Genomic DNA, 26,015 nt, shown 5'->3' with positions numbered 1-26,015 from the left:
ACACCACCCTTATGGCAGAAAGTGAAGAGGAACTCAAAAGCCTCTTGATGAAAGTCAAAGAGGACAGTGAAAAAGTTGGCTTAAAACTCAACATTCAGAAAACTAAGATCATGGCATCTGGTCCCATCACTTCATGGGAAATAGACGGAGAAACAGTGGAAGCAGTGTCAGACTTTATTTTTGGGGGCTCCAAAATCACTGCAGATGGTGATTGCAGCCATGAAATTAAAAGACGCTTACTCCTTGAAAGGAAGGTTATGACCAACCTAGATAGCATATTGAAAAGCAGAGACATTACTTTGCCAACAAAGGTCCATCTAGTCAAGGCTATGGTTTTTCCAGTGGTCATGTATGGATGTGAGAGTTGGACTGTGAAGAAGGCTGACCGCTGAAGAATTGTGTGGTGTTGGAGAAGACTCTTGGGAGTCCCTTGGACTGCAAGGAGATCCAACCAGTCCATTCTGAAGGAGATCAGCCGTGGGTTTTCTTTGGAAGGACTGATGCTGAAGCTGAAACTCCAATACTTTGGCCACCTCATGCGAAGAGTTGATTCATTGGAAAAGACCCTGATGCTGGGAGGGATTGGGGGCAGGAGGAGAAGGGGACGACAGAGGATGAGATGGCCGGATGGCATCACTGACTTGATGGACATGAGTTTGGGTAAACTCCGGGAGGTGGTGATGGACAGGGAGGCCTAGCGTGCTGCGATTCATGGGGTCGCAAAGAGTCGGACACAACTGAGCAACTGAACTGAACTGAACTGATGTTCTTGGATATTTTTCATCCTCAGTCATCCTAGCTCTTTCATGAATTAGCAAATTTCTTAAAAGGAAAATGGATACTGAAACTCTTTAAGATGTCTCTCAAAATGCTGTAGAAGGCACTTCAGCTCTCCTTGCCACAGATAAACCAGGTAATTTTGCTGCATGAAGACATTCATTCATGTACGCATTCATGTTCATTTATTCACTCATTCTAATAATTCTTCATGAAACTTCTTCCACAAGTGAGGCAATGGTGCTGGGAGTGATGGAAGGGGTAGGCAGTACCTTGCAACAACATGGCTTACGGTCCAGGGCAGATGGGAAAATGCAGTAAATATGAGAACATGAGATAGGCAGGGAGAAGTGCCGTAAGAAGTGCTTGAAAAGCAATGTGGGAATTCAGAGGAGGCCAAGGTCACATCAGGTGAGGAGGAATTAGAGAAGGCTTCATGGGGGTGGCATCTGACATAGGCTTTCACAGATGGGTTAGATTTGGTCAAAGATGAGCGGAGGGGAAAACCTTCCGGGTGAAGATAACTGTGTACGTAAGCACAATGAGGTGGGGAAGCCACAGATAGATTTAGGGAGTAAGTGACAGTTGCTCAGTCGTGTCCAACTCTTTGCGACCCTGTGGACTGTAGCATGCCAGGCTCCTCTGTCCATGGAATTCTCCAGGCAAGAATACTGGAGTGGGTTGCCATTCCCTCCTCCAGGGGATCTTCCTGACCCAGGGATCGAATCTGGGTCTCCTGCATTGCAGGCAGATTCTTTACTGTCTGAGCTACTAGGAATTTAGGGAAGGGAGGTCTTATTCCACTTTTCTGGAGCAGAAAACACATGAGAGAAAATAACACAAAAAAGAAAACTGATAAATTAAGTAAGGATCAGGTCACGAAGAATCCGCAGCTAAACTGAGCTGCCACAGTCACTGTTACTTCCATTGTACCCCTGATTCCACAGGAGCTTAGGACCCATCAAGAAAGCCAAACCTACCCCCCAGACCCTTAGACTAGCGGCTCCCCTACTAGAACATAGCCTTGGCACCTGGCCCACCTAGTATAACACCTGGGACATATTAAGCCTTCAATAAAAGTTTGCTGGATTGAATCGGGAGGACAGAATAGAAATATTTTCAGTGGAGGAAGTTGAAGTTGGAGAGAGGTTCATGGCAAAGTTTTCTTTTAAAATCCAACGGTTAAATATAAATATAACACTGATCACAGCCTACGTATCAGAAACTACTCTATCCTGCTGCCCCAATTCCTATCACAGCCAGAAATAATGGTGTAGCAACCCCCATTGCCCAATCCAAAGCAATGTCCTAAGAGAACACAGCAGCATTCTCTTTAGAGTGCTCTCTCCTCGGGGGCAGTCATTCCCCCGGGTATTACTCTATTAGAATCTAACGTAAATTCCAAATACAGTCCCACTCAGCAAATGTTCATTTTATTCCAGGAAAACAGAGGTCATCAGGACCAGGCAAGGAAGGAAATGTCCCACAGCAGGAGCATGTTACAACACTAGAGATGAGAAGATTGTCCCGGGTCTGGGTTGGACCGGGAATTATGTATTTTGGTAAGCAGGGCAGTGGGGGGGGGGGACTGTGTGACCTCAGTGACATTGATAAATGTATTGTGGAGAGAAGCAGCCTTTTTTTTTTTCCCTGGGATTTCAGGGTCAGGTGTGTTACTGCAGCCACTGCTACAGAACATGGAAGGATTTGGGGCTGAGACTGGAGGCCTAGAGGAGAATTTTTAAAGACCAGGGTAGAGTGGGTGGGTGTACTCAAGATTTTTTCATGTATTTGTGCAGATCAAGCAGAGCATGATGCTTTGCAAAGCTTCTACTGAGCATTTTTTAAAGTAAATTAGCACGTATGTTAAAACACACAGGTACCATAAGGGGATGAAGATAGAGGCAATAGAGGTGATCTGAAATAATGGGAAGCACAGGAATTTTCCAGCTGACTCTGTGTGTGTGTGTGTGTGTTAGTCTCTCAGTCGTGTCCGAATCTTTGCAACCCTGTGGACTGTAGCCCGCTAGGTTCCTCTGTCCATGGGATTCTCTAGGCAAGAATCCTGGAGTGGGTTGCCACTTCCTTCTCCATCCAGCAGACAGACCTATGTACAGATACTGGATCTGCAACTTTGAGCTTGGTCACTTTCAGTAAACTAAATAAGCTTTAGCTTCTTATTATGTTAAATGAAGGTAAAAACACTCATAGTATTGTTGTAATGATCAGGGAATAATGCAAACAAAACTTCTGTCACTGCGTCTGACAAATAGTAGGGACCCATAAATGAATGGTAGTGAATTTTATGATTACTAGTTCATAATCTCAGTTCCAATTCATTTGGTGTCAGGTTTCCCCACTATGTCTAAATTTGTATAAAATGGGCTTTTCATGTATCTTTATCTCTAAACTCAGTTTTCAGAGAAATCACGAAAATTGAGTTGCAAAGAAACTCAGAAGTCATAGACCCCAACGTGGATGTACTCCTACAGGATACATTAACATCCTTTCCTAAAACATCTTCCTTGCATGCAAGCTCTCTCTGTGCACCAAAATCAGCCCTAATTTATATGATCAAAAACACAAGATTCTGGGGAGGGAGGGTCATAGAAACACTCTGAAGAATGCCAAATTAGATTCACCAATACATGGCTTCTCTGTGGAAGATAAAAGACATCCATTAATTTGGTAAAGGCTATCACTGTTTTAAAAATCTATTAAATACAGTGATTGGCACAATAGAAGGGGTTATAAATAAACAAATCATGCAATTATTACTGTTTGAATTTTGGCAAGATAATAAAAAGAGCAGGGGTATAATCAGGAAATAATAGAAAAGATCTGCAAGGCACTCCTGCAATTAGTGATAAACAGAACTTGGCTCCAAGTTGGAGCCCCAATATGTCTCTCATTAAAGAGCCCTGGGACCTGTTCCTGGGGCAGACCTCTGCTAGCTTGGGGAGAAGTGAGGTAACCAGAATGTCAGTGCACACTCCCCCGTATTCAGATAATCTTTTACTACAGTATTATAACCACCTGGGCTGAAATGACTACCTTATGCTGAGTGAAGACCAATCCACAGTCTTCCGAAACTCTAATTGAGATGTTTCCTGTTCTCAGCTTTTTGACTCTTTCCTTTGTAATACCATAAACACACACACACACAAACACACACACACACAGAGGCATTGTGCAATGGGCCCCTTCGCTCATGTTTCCTTCCCCCTTTCACCTTCTTTTATTAATGGTACCTCTTAAAGAGATAAATGCTCCCACACAAGTGATACCACTTAAACAGATAAATAGTCCACACTGGAGAGACACAGAGAGCATGAGAGAAAATCCTGTCTTATTAGACTAGAAACAGACACACTATATTAATGCAAAAAAATCAGCATATGGTTCTAATAGGCTTTCTTAAAATGATTTATCAGCTGTGATTAAGCCCTCAACCAGCATGTCTATCTTCATAAATAAAGCAGAAGTGTACCTTGCTCTCAAATGTATCTGCAGTATCTTATTACCTAGCCCTGCACAGTGCACTCCACTTACAACACGGCTCTGGGGAGCCAAGAATTTGTGTGCAATCACAAAGTGTGTGCTCTAAAGAGACTGCCAAGATTTAGGACTCTTATCTCTGAGATAGTCTTACTAAAAATCCATTACAATGAAGGTTTATCCCCTCTCTCAGTGCCATGGAGCTCAGCATGGCTGAAATATGAACAGGTAATTAAAAGGATATGCCTGATTTTACAGTGAGCCCAGTGACACAGAATCACCAAACAGCTGTTGGGAAAGGCATTTGGCACGGGGCGCAGGTTACCTCTATTGGGGTGTGTGAGGGGGAATGTAGAAAACGAAGACCACTTGAAGAATCAGAATTGGTCTCTTAATTCTTTTCTATGGAATGCAAAGACAAATGAAAATATTAGTTATCTTGGTCTAGACCTCATTCTCTGGCTGGCTAATATGGCAGATGGTCTCAGGGTCACCCATGAAAAGGGCTTGACAAACATCCCCCACCCCCAACAGGGGATGAAGAAGTCAGGGCTAGGACTTCCAAATGAAGGAGCAGGAGCTGGGTGAAAGAGTTGTGAGCAGAGTAAGCCATCAACAAATGTTTGAGAACTATAGAGAATCAACCATTCCATATGCACAGGGCATGGTTCTCCTGGAGTGGAATTTACTCTTTAATTAAAAGCCAGTAAGTCCAGAGGACGAATAAATCCCACAGAGTCCAGGTAAAGTATTTGACTGGCAAACTTCCTTTCAAGTCATTCCTAACATATACCCAAAGCCTCCGTCATATTCTCTCCCTTCTAACACCCACCTGTAGGCTCAGATCAGAGACATATAGGATGTCCCCTGTTCTGTAAGCATTTCTCGGGCTTTTCTCTATACTTTCAGTTTGACCGAGATAGAAATGTGTGATCTCCGTGTTCTCTGACAGCCACAAACCACTGTTGATTCAGGCATGCTTGTTGTAGCATCATCAGATTCTGCTGAAAGGCAGTAGACGTTAGGAGGGGCAACACCTAAAATCTCACAAGAGCAAATAGTGCTTGGACTCTTCAACCAATGTTATTAACAGATTTTTCTCTGTAAAATGCACCCGGCTATAGCTATAGTAAATGCACTATAGTAAATGCACTATAGTGTAAATTTACACTATAGTGTAAAATGCACTATAGCTATAGTCTGTGAATGCTAGACTCAATTAGGAGAACGGCACTAATGAGGTCAAAGCAGCTCCTCTCTCCTGTGATCACAGACTGCACCCCTGGCCCTGGCCAGCTGTCTGGCAATATGTGCTTCTGGTCACAAGGGGGTCCATGGGAGGGTGTGTGTGTGTGTGTGTGTGTGAGTGTTTGTATCTGTGCACATCCATCACCGTTAATGGGAAATCACCCCTAAGTTCACACCCAGTTGAGGGACAGATCAGGCATGCTGCCTTCAAAATCAGAGGGCAGCAGGCAGCTGTACTTGGGACATCAAAAGTCTCTTTTATCTGGTGTTGAACTGGACACAGGGAGCAATCCACAGTAGTAGTCAGAAAAGCAAGGACTTATTCACAAAGCCTAATGGCCCACTTTGCCTAAGACATGTACTTGTGAATGTGTGCATTACTATGATACAGATAAAAATGTCTAGCAGAAATCTGGATCAAGGAGCTGTTCCCCTCCTCCCGCTGTGCAGGGGAGAAACGCTCTTTGACGCTGCGACATCACTAGTGCTGAGCTGACTCTGTGAAAGCACACTTGGATTTCTGGCCCAGAACCCCTTTCAGGACACTTCTTTAGGGCAACAGCAGAAAAAAAAGTACAAGGTGAGACGCAATTGTAGTATGTGAATCTAACACCATCTACTTAAGAATTAGCTTTATTTTCTATGCTCTAGATATCAATATATTTGAACTACGTATGTCCAAGGTAGCTAAAAAGTCCAGTTTACTGGTGAGAAAATAAAGTCACACGTGACTTTTAGAAAGTGATGGGACGGAGTCTGGATTTCTTGCTCTCATCCTAAATTTAGACAACACTCCGCCTTACTTCTCCACAATCCACACCGGGGCTTTTGCAGTGAGTGCAGGAGGAGCCGGGAAGCCATTTTCAGGGGGACCAGCCGCACAGAGATAGCAGGGTGCAAGTCACATTTTGGCACAGCACACCACAAGAGCGGCTGCCAGGATTTGGGACTGTGTTGCTCCCTTTCGGTCACTTGGGGACCAATCAAATGGGGCTGGAAGGGTGGGGTTCATAGGCACTCTGCATCAGAGAGCACAGCAGATTCCAGGCTTGCCCTGAAAAGTACAGGAATGCCTGAACCAACTGTGCCAACGAATCCAGCAATTGCTCACATTCATAAATCCTCTGGGAAAGTTCCTAAGCTCTGTGCATAGCAAGAAATTCCAAGAGAAGCCAGGAAGGGGATGACTTCTTTGAGAGCGGCTATGATTCAAAATGCCGGGCACTGCATCATCTGTAGTCAATCACCTGGACAAGCACACAAAAAACATGACTGCTTTTCTTCTTTGGGGACTGGACTGTCTGCAGAGCCCAAATAAGTCCCCACCCAAACATAAAGCCACAGAGAACAGAGGCACCTGGCACCAGCTCTGGCAGGAGCGGTCAGCACTGTGATCAGCTTTCAAAGTTTTCATGTAACAGATGGTGTGCTCTGCCCATGACTCAGATCTCAGGGATGCTTGGGCTGCAGCCACATGGAACCCAAATGCAGGGTTCACCCCACTTCACAAAGAAGACTGGGGAAGCATCCACCAAGCCAGATGATGAAGGGAGAGCTTGCAGGTGGGAAGATCCATCCTTCTAGCACCAAAGCTGTCCAATAAAACAGCTCACATTCACCTTCAGGTCAAAAGGCAAAACATCATCTATGTACACAAGAGTCTGATTCTGCCAGTGCTAGTGAGTTTTATTAGAAAACGTGTCCTTAGAGGACACACTGAATGTAAAGACCTTTCAGCATTTCATTTCACTCTAGAGACAAATGAGAAACTGGCCCCATCAGATAGAAGAGCCCCAAGTTCACCTGGGCTAGAAATAGACTTTCATATCCCAGAAAGCAGAGAACAAAGGGAAGCCCAGCAGTGTTCTGGGGAAGACTGCAGTCGATATTCCTGGGATGTGAGGATCATCCTAGTCCTAGAGTGAAGCACCAGCAGGTGACACTGTGCCTGACTACCCAGGGAATGTCCTGACCCCACTCCAATCCAAATAGCTTATGAGCCCCTTTGGGTCAGCAGGACAGCCAGCTCCTCGAAGTGTAGGAAGGTGTTACCAGGGGAGAAAAGCCACCATTTCATAAACCCCTAGGCTTTTGGGTTTCGGTGGTAGTTGGTTTAAACAAGGAAAATGTCCCTCCAGGATTCTGGCGCTAAAATCAGTCAATACCCCAGGTTTGAGTTGACAGTCAATGTGCTGGAAATATGGACAGGAAGAATGTATGGAATCTCAGTTCCTGGCCTCAGCCTTATCAGTATGGAAATAACTTAACAGCACACAAATGCTAAAGCGGAGTTCCCAGAGGAAATCACTCCCATACCTGCTCCTAACCACACTTAACGTTCACCTGGATTTATGAGATGATGCAAGCAGAGACTCTCACAACTATTATATTCCTTTCCTTTTCTCTTTCACGGGGTCAATTTTTTTCTCATGTCTTTGTGAGGGGCCCAGGTAAGTGATTCTTAGCTGCAGACTCTCAGCGCCAACTAACATGTGGTCCAATTTTCTAAATGTGAGTGTTGTTTTTTTGCCTAGAACAGAAGCTTCATCTTTTAGTCCTTTTGTTTTAATCCAGCCCAGAAACCAGATCTGTTTCCCTGCTTGCTTTCAGAAGCATGAATGCAGGGCCTCATGGAGGACAAGACTCACTCCCTCAGCAGATGCAAAGCCGCCTGCCCCAGGTACACACCCACCAACCCATCTGGTGGGTTTTGAGTTCGGAATCACTCATAGCTACAAATAGATTCTTTCAGAGGACAGTGTCCATTCGCCATTGTGATTCCACTTGAGTTAGTACTTTGAAATCCCAGCTTGGCTATACTACCTTCTAGACAGGTAAATAGTGACTATAATCAGCTGAGATCCCAACCAAACCCCAAATGGGAAAACTACCCCATGAGAAAGTCTCCAGCTGGGAAAAGCTGTCCTTTTCTCGACTCTTAAAGAGAAGAGATTCGTAATTATTTTAGTGAGTAGCCTCCCAGACAAATAATTCAATCGGGCTAATTTTCAGCTACAGTCAGGCATCCTGATGGGAAAGCAGGCCAAACAAGCCATCTGCACAATCCGAGTCTGGGTTGCCTGGGGAGCATCAGGGCTCCATTGTGTTTGGGGCCATTTTCAGCTTCTTTTCTTAGTCATTTTTTAAGTGCCTCTTCCCATCCCACCCCATCCCTGCTTTTGTGTGCGTTCGTGTGGTATATGTGCTCGATCGCTCAGTTATGTCCAACTCTTTGAGGCCCCACGGACTGTAGCCCACCAGCCTCCTCTGCCCATGGGATTTTTCAGGCTAGAATATTGGAGCAGGTTGCCATTTCCTACTCCAGGGGATCTTCCTGACCCAGGGACCAAACGCACATCTCTTGCTTCTCCTGCACTGGCAGGGAGATTCTTTACCACTACTGCCGCCTGGGAAGCCCCATCTCTGCTTAGGAACTTCTAGATGCAGTCCATGCCTAGAGTCTCCTAGAATCATAGCTGTGTTTAACAGGTCCCAACGCACTCCCTTTTATACTGATGACATCCTACACCAACCCCTCTACCTGTTAACAAAGACAATACCTGGAGGAACTTTCAACTTAACCACAAGTAAGAGGCAAACACTTTCAACAGCAATTTTTTTTTTTTTAACAGATAAACATTTCAGTTTGTTTCCATTTGTTAAAAAATATATCTAATTTTGTGATAATACTTAAATCTAGGTATCTCTTTAAAGTTGGGTTAAAAGTCAAAACATCTTAGAATGCTCAGGAGTAACTCAGTAGGAAGTAATGACGGGCTAGACTTGAAGTGATAGAAATGGAAAATAAAGAGAAGACATGAGGACACTGGCCTAAGGAAGTTGATGGGACCCAGTGAGGGGGGCAATGGATGGAGAGGAGATAAAGCTGCCCCCTAAGATGGATGAGGGCTTCCCAAGTGGCACTAGTGGTAAAGAATCCGCCTGCCAATGCAGGGGTCATAAGAGACACAGGTTTGATCCCTGCTCAGAACGATTCCCTGGAGGAGGGCATGGCAACCCGCTCCAGTAGTCTTCCCTGGAGAATCCCTTGAACAGAGGAGCCTGGCAGGCTGTAGTCCATAGCGTCGTGCAGAGTCAGACACAACTGAAGGGACTTAGCATGCACGCACAAGGTGGATGAACTGTGCCTCTGACAGACCCAGACAAAGGGTGGGGCTCATCGTGGCCATGAGTTTGTACAGGAGAGCTTTGGGCACAGTACTGGGCATAATGAGTTATAAACACCAGGGGCATATTCAAGTGAGAATGCTAGTAACAGCTGGAGAGTAGAGATGCTAAGGACTAGACACACAGATAAAGGAACTGTTGGGTAGAGTTGATGGTTGGGTTATGAGAACCTATGAGTTTTCTGAAGAGAAGGTGTAAACAAAACCACCTGGAAGTGGATACAGCAAAACACAAGGAAATAGAGAGAGGACAGAGAAGGTAGGAGAAGAGCCAGAACACATCATCCCTGCCGCTGGCCCCCTCTAATGAGCACCTATCAACTCGTCTTGTCTCTAAGTAGTTTATTCTTCTGTATTTAACATGGGGAACATAGCACTGCCATAACCACCTATAATTATTCCCTGTTAACAAAAGGGACCAAAATCAAAGTTATCATTAACAACATGTTCAAAATGTCAGAGGTGTCAGATGTGCTTCAAAGGTATAGAAATACTTTGATTATTACCATACCTAGTCACAACTGAACAGGAAATCCTGGTGTGAGAAAATACTGCTGTATTCCTCAACATTTCCAACACAAATAGGGGTTCCCAAAATCAATGCCAAGTTTCCTCTAGCAATCTTCATGCTGTATCTTTTAAGCCAATCTTCCAAATCTCTTCTACTTCACACCTTCAAATGACAACATCAGCACCTCTTAGGAGAATACTCATTTCTGCATGGAATGAATACAAATCTTTCTAATCAAACTTAAGCCTCTGAAAACCTCGTTTGGTTCTCAGAAAGATTCGGGCAGATACTTCAATCTTGCCAGAACAAACATCATGTGAAAGCAAATATAAATAAGACCCATGACAAAAAAGAAAATCAACTCAAGGACAATAAAATCTGCCATTCACAAGCTAAGAGACATTTATTTGCCATTATAAATACCACCATTCCCTAATAATTTGGCTCCTAACACTGGCTAAAGGCAGAACCATGAATGGACAGATGATTTAGCATTAGAAAGTAAACCTTCAGTCTCAAGAGATGTTTGTCTATAATGTGAAGGTTATGTTGTGAAGACTCATCCATTAAGGTCCAAGTTAGACAAATATACAAACTGTCTAAGGGAGGAGATGAGCAAACTCCCAGTACCCATCTGGGTCAGTTCTCCTCCAAGCCATGGGCCTTCCTCATCACTCATGTAAAAGGGACTTGATTTTATGTGCTCACTCTTTGCAAGGCAAAGATGATGGATTTTGCAACTCTGAGGATACCTGACTTTCCACCAAAACAAAACAAAACAAAAAAAAAACCCTCACATCACAAGACAGATGAAAAAAAAAAAAAAACTCTATGAGTTGTTTTCCATTTCCACTCCATTGTAAATTGAGGCTGAGCCTGAGATCACCTCATGATTCGTGGACATATGTGGAAGTGGATACCAACTCTTAATAATCTCTACTGAGATTGTGGTCATTAATCCTAAATCCCAGGGAACCAAAACTCATGAACTAGCTTCCAGTTCATCCACTGGTTTAGTCATTCCCCTGAGTGGGAGGCAAAGACCAAGCCAACTTCTCTTCTAGCATCAAATTCCATCTAAGCTAAGGGCAAAATTTAAATCTATAAGGAGAAAGCAGAAAGTGCTTACATGACTAGTGTGCTGAAATGGAGGAGGAGGACAAGAGAATCCTTAAGATATAAGGGTTAGATTTTCCAGTTATTCGGGTGGGGGAAGAAATAGGCCGTCACCTCTCATAATGTTCCCAATGGGTGTTTCCTTTCAGTCATGCTGATTTTTTTTTTAAAGGCACGAAAAGATGAAAAACAATTTCATCTATTAGAATTTAGAGAACATGGTGGCATTTTCAAACCTAGGATAAAACCAAGTTTAGATTTCAGAATTTTCTTTTTCTCCAGACTTGTAAGGCATGGGCTGGGGAGAAAAGGCAGGGAGAGGGGCTGTATTGCACAAATATAGAAGCAACATATTAACATAACTGGAAATATACAGCTGTTGCAAGTTTTCTCAACTTGCTATCTCTTATTTTTCACCTGGTGCCACCCACACGTTGCCACTCACACCTCCCCCAGAGAGCAACCATGCCCACTAGTAGCTGATACAGCAAGACTGTAACGAAGGCGAAGCACCTCCCTCTCTGTGCTCTCTCCCCAAGTAACTGGTGGTGTCGGGTAACATGATTTCCAGGTACAGAATATAATCAGATTGAGCAGCTGACTTTTCTGAGCTGAGGCTGACCTGGCCATGCCCTGTTCCATGACTCCTGTTGAGCTGGGATCCAAGATCTTAAGATTGTAGCTTGTCCCCTGTTCCCATGTGTTAAACAGTCAACACCCTTTGGGAATAGATTGCACTTTTCATCATTTGGGTAGGAATTCTAGAGGATGGAAATGTCCTAATTTGCTATTGCTGCATCAGCATAATGAGTCAGATTTAGGTCCTAGGGGAGAATAACAACACTTAGCACTTATATACTGTGCTTTTCATCTTCAGGGTCCTTCACTATGTTAGGCTGTAATGTTATATTTCTCTCAGCAAGATAAAGGAGTTCATTTCTAGTACTTTCAACTCCTCTTACACACACACACACACACACACACACACACACACAACTGTTATCACATGAGGAAGCTATCTCCTCCTAGAGAGGCACTGTTGGAGCTCTTTTGTAGAAAAAGAAATCAAATGTGAAAGGTCAATTCATACTTTAAAAAAATCTTTTATTTTTGTTTTTTCCACTAATGTGGAACATGATATCAACATGCAGATTGTCAGTTACTGGTATCTATTCAGTATTACTGCCTGGGTTCCCATACTTAACTCTCCATGTCTCATAGTCTTCTATGTCATCTTTGACCACTGAGGAGAATTGAAGACTGTCTTGGAGGATTCTGGAGGACTCTGCCAAGTTCCATACTCAGACCTCTTCTCTGCCTCATCTCCATTCACCCCTGCCCAGGTCATTCCATTGAGTCTCATGCATTTAAACACCATCTCCCAGGTGGCTCAATGGTAAAGAATCTGCCTGCCAGTGCAGGAGACATGGGTTTGATCCCTGAGTTGGGAAGATTCCCTGGGTCAGGAAGATTCCCTGGAGAAGGAAAAGGCAACCCATTCCAGTATTCTTGTCTGGGAAATCCCATGGATAGAGGAGCCTGGAAAGCTACAGTCCATTGGGTTGCAAAGTAGCTGAACACGAATTAGTGACTAAACAACAATAACAACATGCCAATGACCCACCAATTTATATCTTTAGACAGGTCCTGTATGACATATCTATATATTCATCTGCCCAGTAGATATTTCCACTTAACAAGTTTGCAAACAATCTCCTCAATTTGCCCTGCAAACTTGTTTCTCCCACAGGCAACTCCATCCTTTCAGTTGCTGCTGTCAAAAACCTAGTTTTATCCTGAATTCCATCTATTACTTCCCAGACCTAATCCATCACCAATTCCTGTTGGCTCTATCTTCAAATTAATCCAGAATCTAACCACCTCTTCCATCTGCACCTTGGACCAATCTGCCATCATCTTTAACCTAGATTCTTTGAACACCCTCCTAACTGGTCTCACTTTGCTATTTCCTTCCAACAATTTACTTTCAACTTGGCAGCCAAGTAAACTTTCTTACACAGTAAGTCCCCTATATACAAACCTTCAAGTTGTGAAATTTCAAAGATTCGAACATGTATTTGCATGTCCAATCATGTCGGTTAGTTCCCATGTCTGGGGTAATACTGTCACATGTGTGCATCCTCTACAGGTGGTTGTGCTTTTCTGTACTTTACCGTAGAGTACTGTATAGATTTCAGTACTGCAGTATCTTTATTTCAAGCCCAGGATGTCCACAAACATGTATAAAAGCAGTGGTGATATAGCTGGCACTGCCAAGAAGTACCAGCTGTTGTATTGTACTACTGAACTTCTCAAGGTACTGTACTGTAAGATTTAAAATATTTTCTTTATTTGGGGGGTTTGTTGTTTATGTATTATTGTGTGAAACCTATTACAGTACAGTACTATATAAGTGATTGTGTTAGTTGGGTATCTAGGCTAACTTTATTGGACTTAGAAACAAATTGGACTTAACGCTCTCTGGGAATGGAACTTGTTTGTATATAGGAGATCTGCCGTATGTAAGTCAGATGCTATGATACCTCTCCTTACAGTTGTCCTATAGTTCTAGGCAATGGCAACCCACTCCAATACTCTTGTCTGGAAAATCCCATGGATGGAGGAGCCTGGAAGGCTGCAGTCCATGGGGTCGCGAAGAGTCGGACATGACTGAGCGACTTCACTTTCACTTTTCACTTTCATGCACTGGAGAAGGAAATGGCAACCCACTCCAGTGTTCTTGCCTGGAGAATCCCAGGGACGGGGGAGCCTGGTGGGCTGCCGTCTATGGGGTCACACAGAATCGGACACGACTGAAGTGACTTAGTAGTATAGTTCTCCATCTCACTCAGACTGAAGCCTACTCAGCTTTCTTGGATATGATCCTGCATGCCCACTCTGCCCATCACTGCACACCCTGCTCTTTGCTGTTCCTCCAGCGAAGAGCACCTCCAGCCTCAGGGCATTGCACTTATTGCTCTCTCTACTCTCCTCCCCAGTCCACACCTGGTTCTGACTTCTTCCTCCTTCGGGTCACAGCTGCATGTCCACTCACCAGTGATGCCCCCTAGATCACTCCCTAAACCTCCCTGTGCCCCTTCCCTGAAATGTTTTTCTCTACAGCACTTATCACCTTCGGACATGTTACATATGCTAATGTTTTTACTTGTTTACTGTTTGTCTTGCCCATGAGAAGTGAGCAACCTGAAGTCAGGGATTTTTTGTTTTCTGTTTTAAAATCAGCTTTAGTCCATAGCATATTCACCAGTGCCTTGGACAGTGCCTAGCACGTGAAGGGCTCTCAAAAATATTTATTGCGTGAATAAATGATGAACAAAAGTTTCTCATCTGTTTCAGGACATGCACTAGCCTGACTAGGCAAGTTGAGATCCGTGATACTGCTAGTGAGGCATGCTCTTTCAAGAGAAAAAGTATATCTCTAATTAAAGAGTTTTGAAGCTATGGGTTTATGCTAAGGTGGAAGGTTGAGGCAATTATGGAATGCATCATCTGCTATATAATACATGCTGTGGATACAGACACTGGGGCTTTTCCATTGGTCATTACCTGCCTCTAGCCTGTCCTCACTCTATACATATATTGGGATGCTTTTGGAAATGTATCAGGATTAAAGATAGTCTGTCGAACAGAATTTTTCCTGACAGACGGGCTAAACAACGATCAGCTCCCTATTTGCTCTTTGATAAAATTTTCTAGACCAAACTTCAGCTAGAATTTTAAAGGTGGAGGAAAGGACAAGCTCAGTCTTCCTAACATTTTTGTATAAAGTATTTAGCAAGTTCAAGCAAAAATCTTTTTAAACCAAATTTTCCATATAAACAAATCCATCTCCCACTTTACAAAATAAAACTCGCTGAGGGAACTAATGGGTTTCCCAAGTGGCGCTAGTGGTAAAGAACCCACCTGCCAATGCAGGAGACATAGGAGACATGGGTTTGATCCCTGGGTTGGGAGAATCCCCTGGAAGAGGGCTGGCAACCCACTCCATTCTTGCCTGGGGAATCCCATGGACAGAGGAGCCTGGAAGCCTATGGTCCATAGGATCACAAAGACTCAGACACGACTGAAGTGATTTAGCATGAGGGAACTAATGCAAATCTTCTATTAACAGTTTCAGAGGAAAATAAATTCAAAGAGAGTTGAAATGTAGAATTAAAAAGTAATTGTTATCTGAATGTGCAGCAAATGGGACGAAGGAGGAGACAGAACTTAATGATGACAAGGTATGCCCTGAAAAAAGAACTTGTATTCCAGGACTTCCCTGGGGGTTCGTTGTTTAAGACTCCATGCTTCCAATACTGGGAGCACAGGTTTACTCCCTCATCAGGGATCTAAGATCCCACACGCCTGCCAACCAAAAGATATTTTTTAAAAAAGAACTTGTATTCCTACTATTCAAGTGGGGAACAAATAAATGAAGCAGGAGCTGGTGGTGACAGTGTGCCAAGAATGCTGGAAGCTAGAGAAATGTGGATGAAGGGATGAGTAGAAATATGTTGGCAGATGAGAGAGCATCTCCTACTCCTCATTTCCCCATCATGTGGCTTCCAAGGAAATCACCAACACACCAACATACACAAGAAGTCACCAACACAGCTCATTTGGCCGTTGGATGAGTCACCCTGCCTTAGGCCTCAAGAAAGTGCCTACTTGTGTAGTCATGGCCACTGAGGCTGGATTTGGCCCACTGGTTTGAACAAGGCAGTGGAAGAACAAACTTCAACAGTCTGAATGCTTTCCAACTTCCAGTGCGTGCAAGTGAAGTTGGGGTGTGAGACACTGGTCATCTGAGGGGCCCACCCCAAAACCATGGGGGAAGCTGGATGCAGGATCCCCCACCCACATACCCTTCTCAAAGTCATCACATGACTAATGTTGCTAAGAGCAACATTGGAAAGAGAAGAAAAACATAGTTCTTCAATGGCAGTAGTCCTCAACTTTGTTTGCCTGAATATTTTAACACTTTTTTGTAGTCAACTCGCAGAGAATCAAAAGCAACTCACACACACAAAAAAAAAACGTAGATCATGAAAATGTCATTCTACATTAAAAACTGGGACCAGAGGAAATATAAACTGGAACTGAAAGTCTAGTCTGTGGGGAAGTAAAATGCTCATTACCGTGTTCTAAAAAGTTCTCAAAGTTAAAACAGTCAGTTTGGCCTCGTGTTAATCAAGCAGTCAAAGCAAAAAGAGAAACAGAACTGGTTTAAGAATTCTCATGTCCACAAGGAGAAAATATTTCGGTTCCTCAGGGGAAGCAAACCATTTCCTGGAATTCAGATCTGTAAGAATTTCCTCCCCTGGGGCTTCATATAGGAGATGGTGAGTACTATGCAAAGAAGATCTAAAACCACAAGCCCATCATGGGCTTCTAAAGCTGCTGTTCTTGGTAAATATCTTCAAGAAAATCAAGGGCATACACTTTGACTAAAACCCTCCTGTCAGAATGAAGACAATATGGACCAAGTATACACCTTACTTATAGTTCGGAAGAAGCCAATCTTAACTATCTCAAGGAATGAATGAACTTAATCTCTCAGTTGTCTACATATGTCATGTCCATCAGGAGAGCTAAATTTATTACTCAACCAGAGTAAATTTACTAGACTTTTTTGTTCCTCTCTTCCTTGCTATTTTTATGGTTTTTAAAAATCTATTTCTATTGCAATGAAATATAGAATGCATGCCTTCTATTTTTATTTAGTTAAAAATTTTAAGTACTCAGAACAGCATCTGGCAAATAAGTGCTAAATAAGTGTTTGTTTTAAAAAAAGAGAAAAAAGGCCCTTCACCACTGGGTTGGGGCTGGGGAAGTAGGAGATGGTCAAGTATGAATAACTAATTATAAATAAAATGAGTTGCTTGAGATTTTATATCCCTCTTGTAACCTATTTTCAGGATTTTTCCTAAAGCAATACAGACTGAATACAGACCCTTGGCTATTGTGATGTGAGAATGTGACATGAAAAATCTGGTGGAGAGGGATTATTATAATTTCACATAGAGGGAGATTCAAAGGTTTTGAAACACTTAGAGAAATATCAGAGCCTTTTAAAATTTCTTCTCTCGATGGAACAGCTGGAAATTCAGAATCCATTACAATGTAGCTGGTACCTCCTTTCAACCAGCTTTCACAGTTTAAGTCTCTGGTCACAGGATATGTCTAATTTGTTGTTTAGGACATTGTGGGCATTCAATAATGGTCTATAAAAACAAACTAAAAAATACTAAAAAGCTTCATTATCTTATTTACTTGTGCCTCCATTTCTTTTCCTTAATCTGATAGAGTGATTTTTAAATGCCAACACAACAATAAAAAAAAGAGTATATTCTGGAGGGATTCATAAAGTAGATTTTCTACATTTGTAAGAACAAATAATGCACACTTATAGTAAACCTATTATTTTCAACAACAACAAATACACGATACTATGACCAAGAAGGAACTGTGAAATGCAGTAAACAGACACCAGGAAGATGACAGAAATCAGACAGTTATAGCCTGGGTCAAGATCAGATGAAATCCTCTCTCCTACTGCTATGATCCTTCACTTGTCATCTTACCCTCTGGTCCCTGTCTTCTGCACTTACCACCCATACAAATCTTGCTATTATTCAGCAAAGTAAAACAACTAGTTTTGAATGGAAAATTCCATGAGTTTATCTGACTCAAGTCAAGAATAATTATGATCCATGCTGATGTATGGCAGAGACCACCACAACACTATAAAGCAATTATCCTCCAATTAAAAAAAAAAAATCAGGATAATTTTTGGCTTGAATTCCATATTTCATATAATCTGCTTTTCCCATGATTTTTCTACCACAACCAGAGATTCATCCATTAAAAAAAAAAAAACCTAAAGCACTTGTAAATGGATAAAATGCTGTTTTAGAGCCACATCAGCACAACAATGCCACCTAGTTTCAACACAGACGTGTCTAGCAGGTACTAGAGAAAACACTTGTCCAGGCATCCAAGTGAACCTACCCGCTTGCTGCTCTCTTCCTCCTGAGCCTTCCTGAACTCATGCTCTAGGGAGCAGTCCAACTCACTGAAGAGCCCCACCTCCTCGCAGTTCTTCAGGAATCTAGTTGGGGTTGGAGTTTGATCTGAAAACAAAGACCAAGTGATTAGACAGGGAATCTTTTCCTCAAAAGCCAATGGCATGCAGGACCTAAATTCACTAATCCCCTCCACTGGCCTTAATGACGATGCCGAGTGGCAATCCATAACTTTCCAGCCCTTTACATAAAATTAGAATATGAAATAAAATAAAACCATAAAGCCCAGAGAAAGAATATGATGTGTAGGGGTTCCCTATGGAAAACTTCAGGTGAGGAGATGCCACTGTTGACTTTCTGGGGTTCATATCATTTGAATACATGTTGCAATGTGTAGAACTTTTTAATTGGAAAAAACAATTTTGCTAAAATAAGGCCCCCAAAAATCTAGAGTCAATGTTAAGCCTGACTTTAGGGAGCTGGGAGGATAAAATATTTAATAAATGTTTATATTAAACAAAAAGAGGGAAGCACTCATTTGATTCCTTTTTCTTAATGGAGAATAAAGATTTAGCAATTCTCTCTGTCATTTTGAGAGTCACAGAAGGATGATGAATGGTTCCAAGACAAACACATTCAGCTTCCATCTCTCAAAAATTATTAATTTTATTTTCCTCTGCTATAGCCAAAAGAATGTTCAGAGAAGACATTTAAAAAGGAATAGAATTTCTTTCATATTCTTGATGGTCTGGAGAGTTTACTACTTCAAAAACTGGAGGATCTGAAGCCACTGTTTGTGTCTTAATATTATGTACACATTCTCTAGACTCTAGGTCTCACAAGATCCTACAAGTAAGCAGGGTAGAATCACACTTTTGTAGTTATTAAAGATAGTTATATTCCTAGTAAAAAGTATACTTGCATGAACAAGAATAAAATTGTGTTAACTGCACTTCTCTCAGTAACAGAAAATTTAAAAAAACAGAGAGGACCACTTCCCAGTGGGAAGCCTGGCCATGTCAATTGTTTTGCAAGTGAAGAAAACTGAAGCTCTGAGTGAGTAAGGGTCTTATTCAAGATCTTCCGGGTAGATGTAGCAACCCTGGTATTATAACCAAGGGCTTGGTGCCATTTCCATTATGTACATGCATTATTCCCATCTGAGTCTATGGCAGACACTGCTAGATGGATTACACTTGTCCAGCAATCGACATTCAGCCTCAAATCTCTTTCTGGACAGTCCTCTAAGTCATCAATACCAGTCAACTGCAGAAGGTCCCCAAGTTGCAATGAAATTGCAGTTGCAGCATCCTCTTTATATGTTCCTATATGACCAGAAACTAGAATCCTATTTCATTTTCTAAATCATAAAGAAAGTAGTTAATTTTAGTAAATTATCCACTGAAAGTCAAAGAATAATCTTAATATCTATGAAGCTGAAAAAGACTTGATATTTCCATTTAATGAGCTTTTCCAAGGCAATGTCTCCTGATACACTATGGGCATGGGGCTTTCCTACCTGTTAAAGACCCAAATGGTTGACTTGGATTCAAATGCAACAAAATATCTACCTGCATTCTTCCCCATTCTTAGTCTACTCTCCAAGATACTGAGCTCCCTTTGTAGTACATGGAGAGCCAGTAGGAGAGCCAGATGATTATAAATTGGACAATACAGATAAAAGATATGCAAAGGATTGGGTTTTGCTAAAAATGGTTTTATTAAAATGTACATTCATTTATTAAGCTATACATATATTCCTACATGGGCTTCCCTAGTGGCACTAGCATCAAAGAATCTTCCTGCCAATGCAGGAGACATAAGAGATATGGGTTTGATCCCTAGGTTGGGAAGATCCCCTGGAGGACAGCATGGCAATCCACTCCAAAATTGTTATCTGGAGAATCCCAGGGACAGAGGAGCCTGGCAGGCTACAGTCCGTAGGGTCACAAAGAGCAACTTAGCAACAACTGAAGCAACTTAGCACGCATGGACACATATACCTACATATCCATACATATCTATAACAGTTATATATACCACACAGTGTTATGTGTTTATAAGAAAATTAGTATTTATGCAGCATTTTGCAGTTCACAAACATTTTCACCCACATTGTCTAGACTCAGATCTCACAAGATCCTATGAGGTAAGCAGGGTACATATTATTTTAAAACAGGAGAAATAACTACTTTGCACAAGGTCACATGATTTATAACCATCTTATCACTATTAAGTCCTCTCTTACCCATGACCATAATCCTTTCTCAATCTAAACCCCATGCTTTGCCCAGACTCTCCTTATAGGTCCAAAGGTCTTGGGTACAAGAGTAAAAGACAACATTGACAACTCAGAAATCTAGATTTGATAATCGTGTGATTTAGGGAAAATTACCTACATTCTCTGGACATGCTCATCATCTTTCAAACAAGGTTTGAATCATAAAATCACCACCATAACTGGGTTCCCTTCAAAAGTCACTGAAGTAGGTCAAAGATACATATGACCATATAAAGAACAGTAGGACAGGAACACCAGTAACAACTGGTTAGATACTAGAAATTGGGCCAGAGTAAGGGCTAGCAGAGTTTTATAAACAGAGGGTGTAAGTGGACAAGAACCGAGAGCGGAAATAAAAGTATGTGTGTGTTCATGTGTATAGCTGTACATTTATTGGGTGGTTATTCCATTCCAAACTGTAAATAATCTGCCTGCCATGCAGGAGACCCAGGTTCAATCCCTGGGTCGGGAAGATCCCATGGAGAAGGGAATTGCAATACACTCCAGTATTCTTGCCTAGAGAATTCCATGGACAGAGGAGCCTGGCGGGTTTTAGTCCATGGGGTCGCAAAGAGTAGGAAAAGACTGAGTAACTAATCCTTTCACACTGTTCCATGCCAAACATACTGCTAAGTATTTTGTTGCATCATTTCATTAATTTTCACACCAACCACATTAGGTAAAAATTACTTCCTCCATTTTACTTACAAGGAAACTGAAACTCACCTTGGGCACCACTTAGAAATAGAGTCATATAATTGTATTGGTAATGAACAATCCTTACAATCCTTGGTTCTTCTGAAATATCTTGGAATCATTTATATCCTTCACACAATAGAACTACACTACTACACTCCAAGCCTACAGACTCTTCACCATACAGTAAGAACATTTTTGCGACTAAAAAACCTGAGAAAGTATCACATAACAGAACTGAAATATTAGACCACTTGTCATCAATAGGAATTTAGTTTGCCAGGTTTTATTTTTCCTTTTATTTCTCTATGCTTCTATGTTGGAGATTTACAAGTTGAGGGCCATGATTCTGGGTAAAAAGAATAGTAATCCTAGAAGCTCTATAAGACTCCTGAACTCTGGGACAAGTTCATGAGATGGTCCATAAAATTGAATTCAGGTTGGCATTTGGGGATCCAAGCCCCAAGCAAAGTTGAGAGATGTTTTCTATCTTTGCTAAAGCAAAATTATTCCCAGATACCCACATACACCCACATACATCAACAAGGAGACTGAAGGAGCATGGTACAGGGTAGCAACAGCGCCATCCATCATGATGAACATCTCTGCAGCAACAGGGAGACCAAGCTGCGGAACAAGAGGAGCCATGGGCAGTAAAGACAGCTGGCCCCCTCCTCCCCAGATCCAAAGACCCAGAGGAGGGCCCCAGAGTTGTTACCAAATGTGACTTTCTTTGCTGTATGATAAGAGTGAAGGGAAGGCAAAACATTTATCTATATTCACATTTGGAATAGATAAGGCACACTGTTCTGAATATTTAATTCATTCTCTTCTTGTGAATGAGCTATTCTTTCCAGTTACAACAGGAACCAGAAAATGGAGCTTAACTTTTGTTTTAACATTTATTAGAATTAATACAGGGTCTCAAGTCATCTTTGATCCCACATGGTACCAGTTCCAAGTAAGCCAGGAAATGTGCAAATCTTCAAAAGAGGGAACAGCTAAATCTATCAGCAGCTTAAATAAAAGAGGCAGAGTTTCTTGGCCACATGAATGCCTTGTCAAGTAACTATTCCAGCTGAGATCAGACCAGAAATAAGTGAGTAATATCCATGGCCAAAGTTAAAATTCTTGTAATCTATGCCTTATTTAGAACCAAGAGCATGCACCAGTTATCTATAGCGGCAGCAGTTTCTACGTCCTGAATAATAATAGACTGATGCTCTATCTGTGGATAATATCGAAGGTGTGTTCAGTAGTGATGAGTTAAACTCCAAGGATTTATAGGAACTGGTTCCATTCAGAACTCAGAGTTGACATGATCATTTAAGGACTTCTGCTCTCCTTTCTTTTAGTGCTTTTACTCCAGTGGGGACCATCTGAATGCAAGATGGAGACTCTCAATCCCAAATCTCAAACTAAAAGTTAGTAGTTTTTGAGTCTGAATGCTACCTGAGTTGTAGCTATAACCTTTGTAAATCTGCATTGGAGCTGCAGCTTGTGCGCCACCTTCTCACAGTCTACCAAGAGCACATCAAGCCAAGGTCTCAGGAGACCTAGACACCCAGGGCCAGTGCAAGCAAGAAATCATAGCCTCTTCTACTCCTCTCAAGCATCCTTGGGGATATATTTACCAACCAGACAAGAAAGATTTGCACCAAAAGGGATAAAATATCTTTTGTAAAGTTTGTCATATTTCAATATCTACTGCCCTTCCTGGAATGATGAGTCTATTTCTTGAAAATGGAGCATCTTCTCATAAAATCACTGCCTCTGTAAATAGCTCAGTAAAGGACATTTGCCAATAGAGCAGAGGCTCTATTTGCCCATCTTCCAGGAAAAGGACCACAAATGTGGCATTATGAGTTAGGAATTTACCCATCATTTCTATGATAAAAAATCTTGCATCACATTACATCTCACCTGGGAAGGACCACAAGTGTATGGCTAGAAATATTAGGAAAAAAAGCAACTCACTAAGTTTTCAATCAATCCATAGTCTGCCTACCATCAAGTGCTTCAGCCCCAGCAAATATGATTATTCCAAAGACTAAATGACAAGCACAAAGCTAAAGCATGAAACCCAATTCTTAGACGCGCCAAGTTCTAACCACTGGATGACCAGAGAAGTCCCCCTTTTTTTTCCCTAAGAAATTTCTATATATTTTAAAGTTTAAAATTGCTGTCATAGTATATGTGTACATGTGTATTTTGCTGAGAATAAAACTGTCTCAACAGAAAAGAATAAAAATAAAAAAAATAAAAAAGTGTTTGGTTTACATTTAATAATAGGTTGCTACTTTATTCAGTTTCAGAGCTGTGTTTGAGTTATATGTCTGTCTATGTTTCATTTTTTTATGATAAAAAAGGCAAGATGACAAGTCATCAATTTAAGAAAAAAGGAAAAGCAGATTTCCCATCATATACCAGAGGAGAAAAAATGTGAGTCACCTAAGCAAAATTTTTTTTCCTATTGGTCTGATAATCTCAGTTATGGTATTACTAAAGGACTCTATAAAGTAATTTTATATCATTCTGTATTAAATTGATACTATAAAAGCCTCACTTATTCAGACAAGTTATTAGAAAGATCAGTTTGAACTAGTGATCATTCTAACTGTAGGGTATTTTTTAAAAGGCAATGCATTTTTATAATTTGTGTGACTCAATTTCAGCCAACAAAATATGGCTTAATGGAATTCCTTAAGAATCTGCTCAAATCAATAGAGAAAAATATTAGAAGTAGCCTATCTATTTTAGTAAGAGTTAAGGCAATGGCACCCCACTCCAGTACTTTTGCCTGGAAAATCCCATGGATGGAGGAGCCTGGTAGGCTGCAGTCCATGGGGTCTCGAAGAGTTGGACACGACTGAGCGACTTCACTTTCACTTTTCACTTTCATACATTGGAGGAGGAAATGGCAATCCACTCCAGTGTTCTTGCCTGGAGAATCCCAGGGACAGAGGAGCCTGGTGGGCTGCCGTCTATGGGGTCTCACAGAGTCGGACACGACTGAAGTGACTTAGCAGTAGCAGCAGGGTTCTCAAAAAAGGCATCTCTCTTAGAGATTTTTAATATTCTTTTTATAGTCAGATTTATCCCACTATTTTCAACCAATGCTTTCATAGAAATATTCTTATCCTTTACCTGCATTTTAATAGAGTTCTAGTTAAGAAAGTTTGCATTAAATGAATTTTAAAATACATGATCCTTCATAAGAGCAATAATCAGTAACAACTGACAGAATTCCACAGAATTCTAGACAGGCTTCTTTGCAACAAATGTGCCTTTTATTGAGTGTGAATATACAATAGGAGCAATAGGGTCCTCTCAGTGACACTGACATCTGTCCCAAGAGGCAGTGCTCCTATGGGACAAACCAAAGCAACTCTGGCTTTTAACGATAGCTGTGGGATACTTAAAAACTGACCTGGACTGGGGTGATCCAGATCAGTAAGAGGTGAGACACACTCTCACACTCTTGGCTAGCATGCTGCAATCCATTTACTGTCAAGGTAGAGAGCTGGTGGACTAGACACCCTTAGAGAGGATATGAGTCAACCAGAGCATGCTCTGATAAGGGCATCTCTTACAACACATGGTTCCAGAAGACAGTGGTATGGATTTAAAAATACAAGTATATTTTCCACACCTGCATACTATCAGCCATGGCCTAACCCTAAGTGTTCCAACAGCCATTAAGTCATAATTTTAATTCCGTTTAGAGGAGCTAAGCCAGTAAAAAGTGTTACTAACACTGAAACCACGTCTTTGCTGGCCACGTAAATGAAGGGGTCAAAATCTGCCCTGAATAGTGGAATCCAAAGCTTAATACTTTCACTTAGTCACTAATTGCCTGAGTTCTTCTACACTCTTTGTCAAAAGGAATTGGGTTCCAGATTAAATAGACTAGAAGTCAATTTTTCTTATATAAAAGGAGAGTTTCGATCAAGGCCTCTGACATATTCAGGTGAATTTTTAAAATTCTACTTTGCTTGACCAATTAAAAACATGAATGACAAGCTGACATAGCCTAGACGTCAATAGCAACTTATCACAGTGGATGAGAAAATCTGACTTAAAAATGCACCTCTTCATTCCTCTAACTGCTAATGCATTGTTATAATTTCCTTCTAAAAATGTTTGACTCTTCCTTCCATTTGATGACTACTGAAGAGATAAATCAATAATATAATAAAAAGCAGTTCATAGACTTATATCCAAACATAAATCTCAGACTGAAATATGCTAAAAATAATAGGCATATCTCACCAAATCTAGATGTATAGTAAGAAAAATATAGATAGGGACTTTGAACAAATTGCTTATCCTCTTGATGTTTTTCACTCATATGAAAAAAAAAAGTGACCAGGATTAAATGACAGTGTATATAAAGCAGGGGCCACAATTACTGGCATAAGATACGGCAATAAGCGGTAGCTATTGCTATTATCATGCTGCCCTCTGGTGCAAGCCATCTCTACCACCCTCTGTTCCATGAAGATCTGATTGATTTCCATAGTGAGAAATTATGTAACTTTACCACTGATGGAAGAGAAAGAAGGGAAGTATGGGCTGTGTGTGTGTGTGTGTGTGTATGCATGTGTGTGATTTATTTACTTTTTATATCCCAGTTCATTCCGAAAAGAGTTTGCAGTAATACGTCACCTTTC

The 26,015-nt window shown here is 41.5% G+C and overlaps 1 protein-coding gene across 2 annotated transcripts in view; it reads right to left on the bottom strand.

Annotated features, from left to right (window-relative positions):
• CREB5 (cAMP responsive element binding protein 5) overlaps positions 1-26,015 on the bottom strand; it is a 436,878-nt gene that overhangs the window by 320,722 nt on the left and 90,141 nt on the right. For both annotated transcript variants that reach the window (XM_010855407.1, XM_010855408.1), the window contains exon 4: positions 18,352-18,473. In XM_010855407.1, the coding sequence (XP_010853709.1) occupies positions 18,352-18,473 (122 nt within the window). The remainder of the gene's footprint in view (positions 1-18,351; positions 18,474-26,015) is intronic.

This window comes from Bison bison, unplaced genomic scaffold, assembly GCF_000754665.1.
Source record: "Bison bison bison isolate TAMUID 2011002044 unplaced genomic scaffold, Bison_UMD1.0 scf7180017864364, whole genome shotgun sequence".
NCBI classification, from domain to species: Eukaryota; Metazoa; Chordata; class Mammalia; order Artiodactyla; family Bovidae; genus Bison; species Bison bison.
Note: the sequence above shows the minus strand (reverse complement) of the source record. Positions and strands in the feature narration are given on the sequence as shown.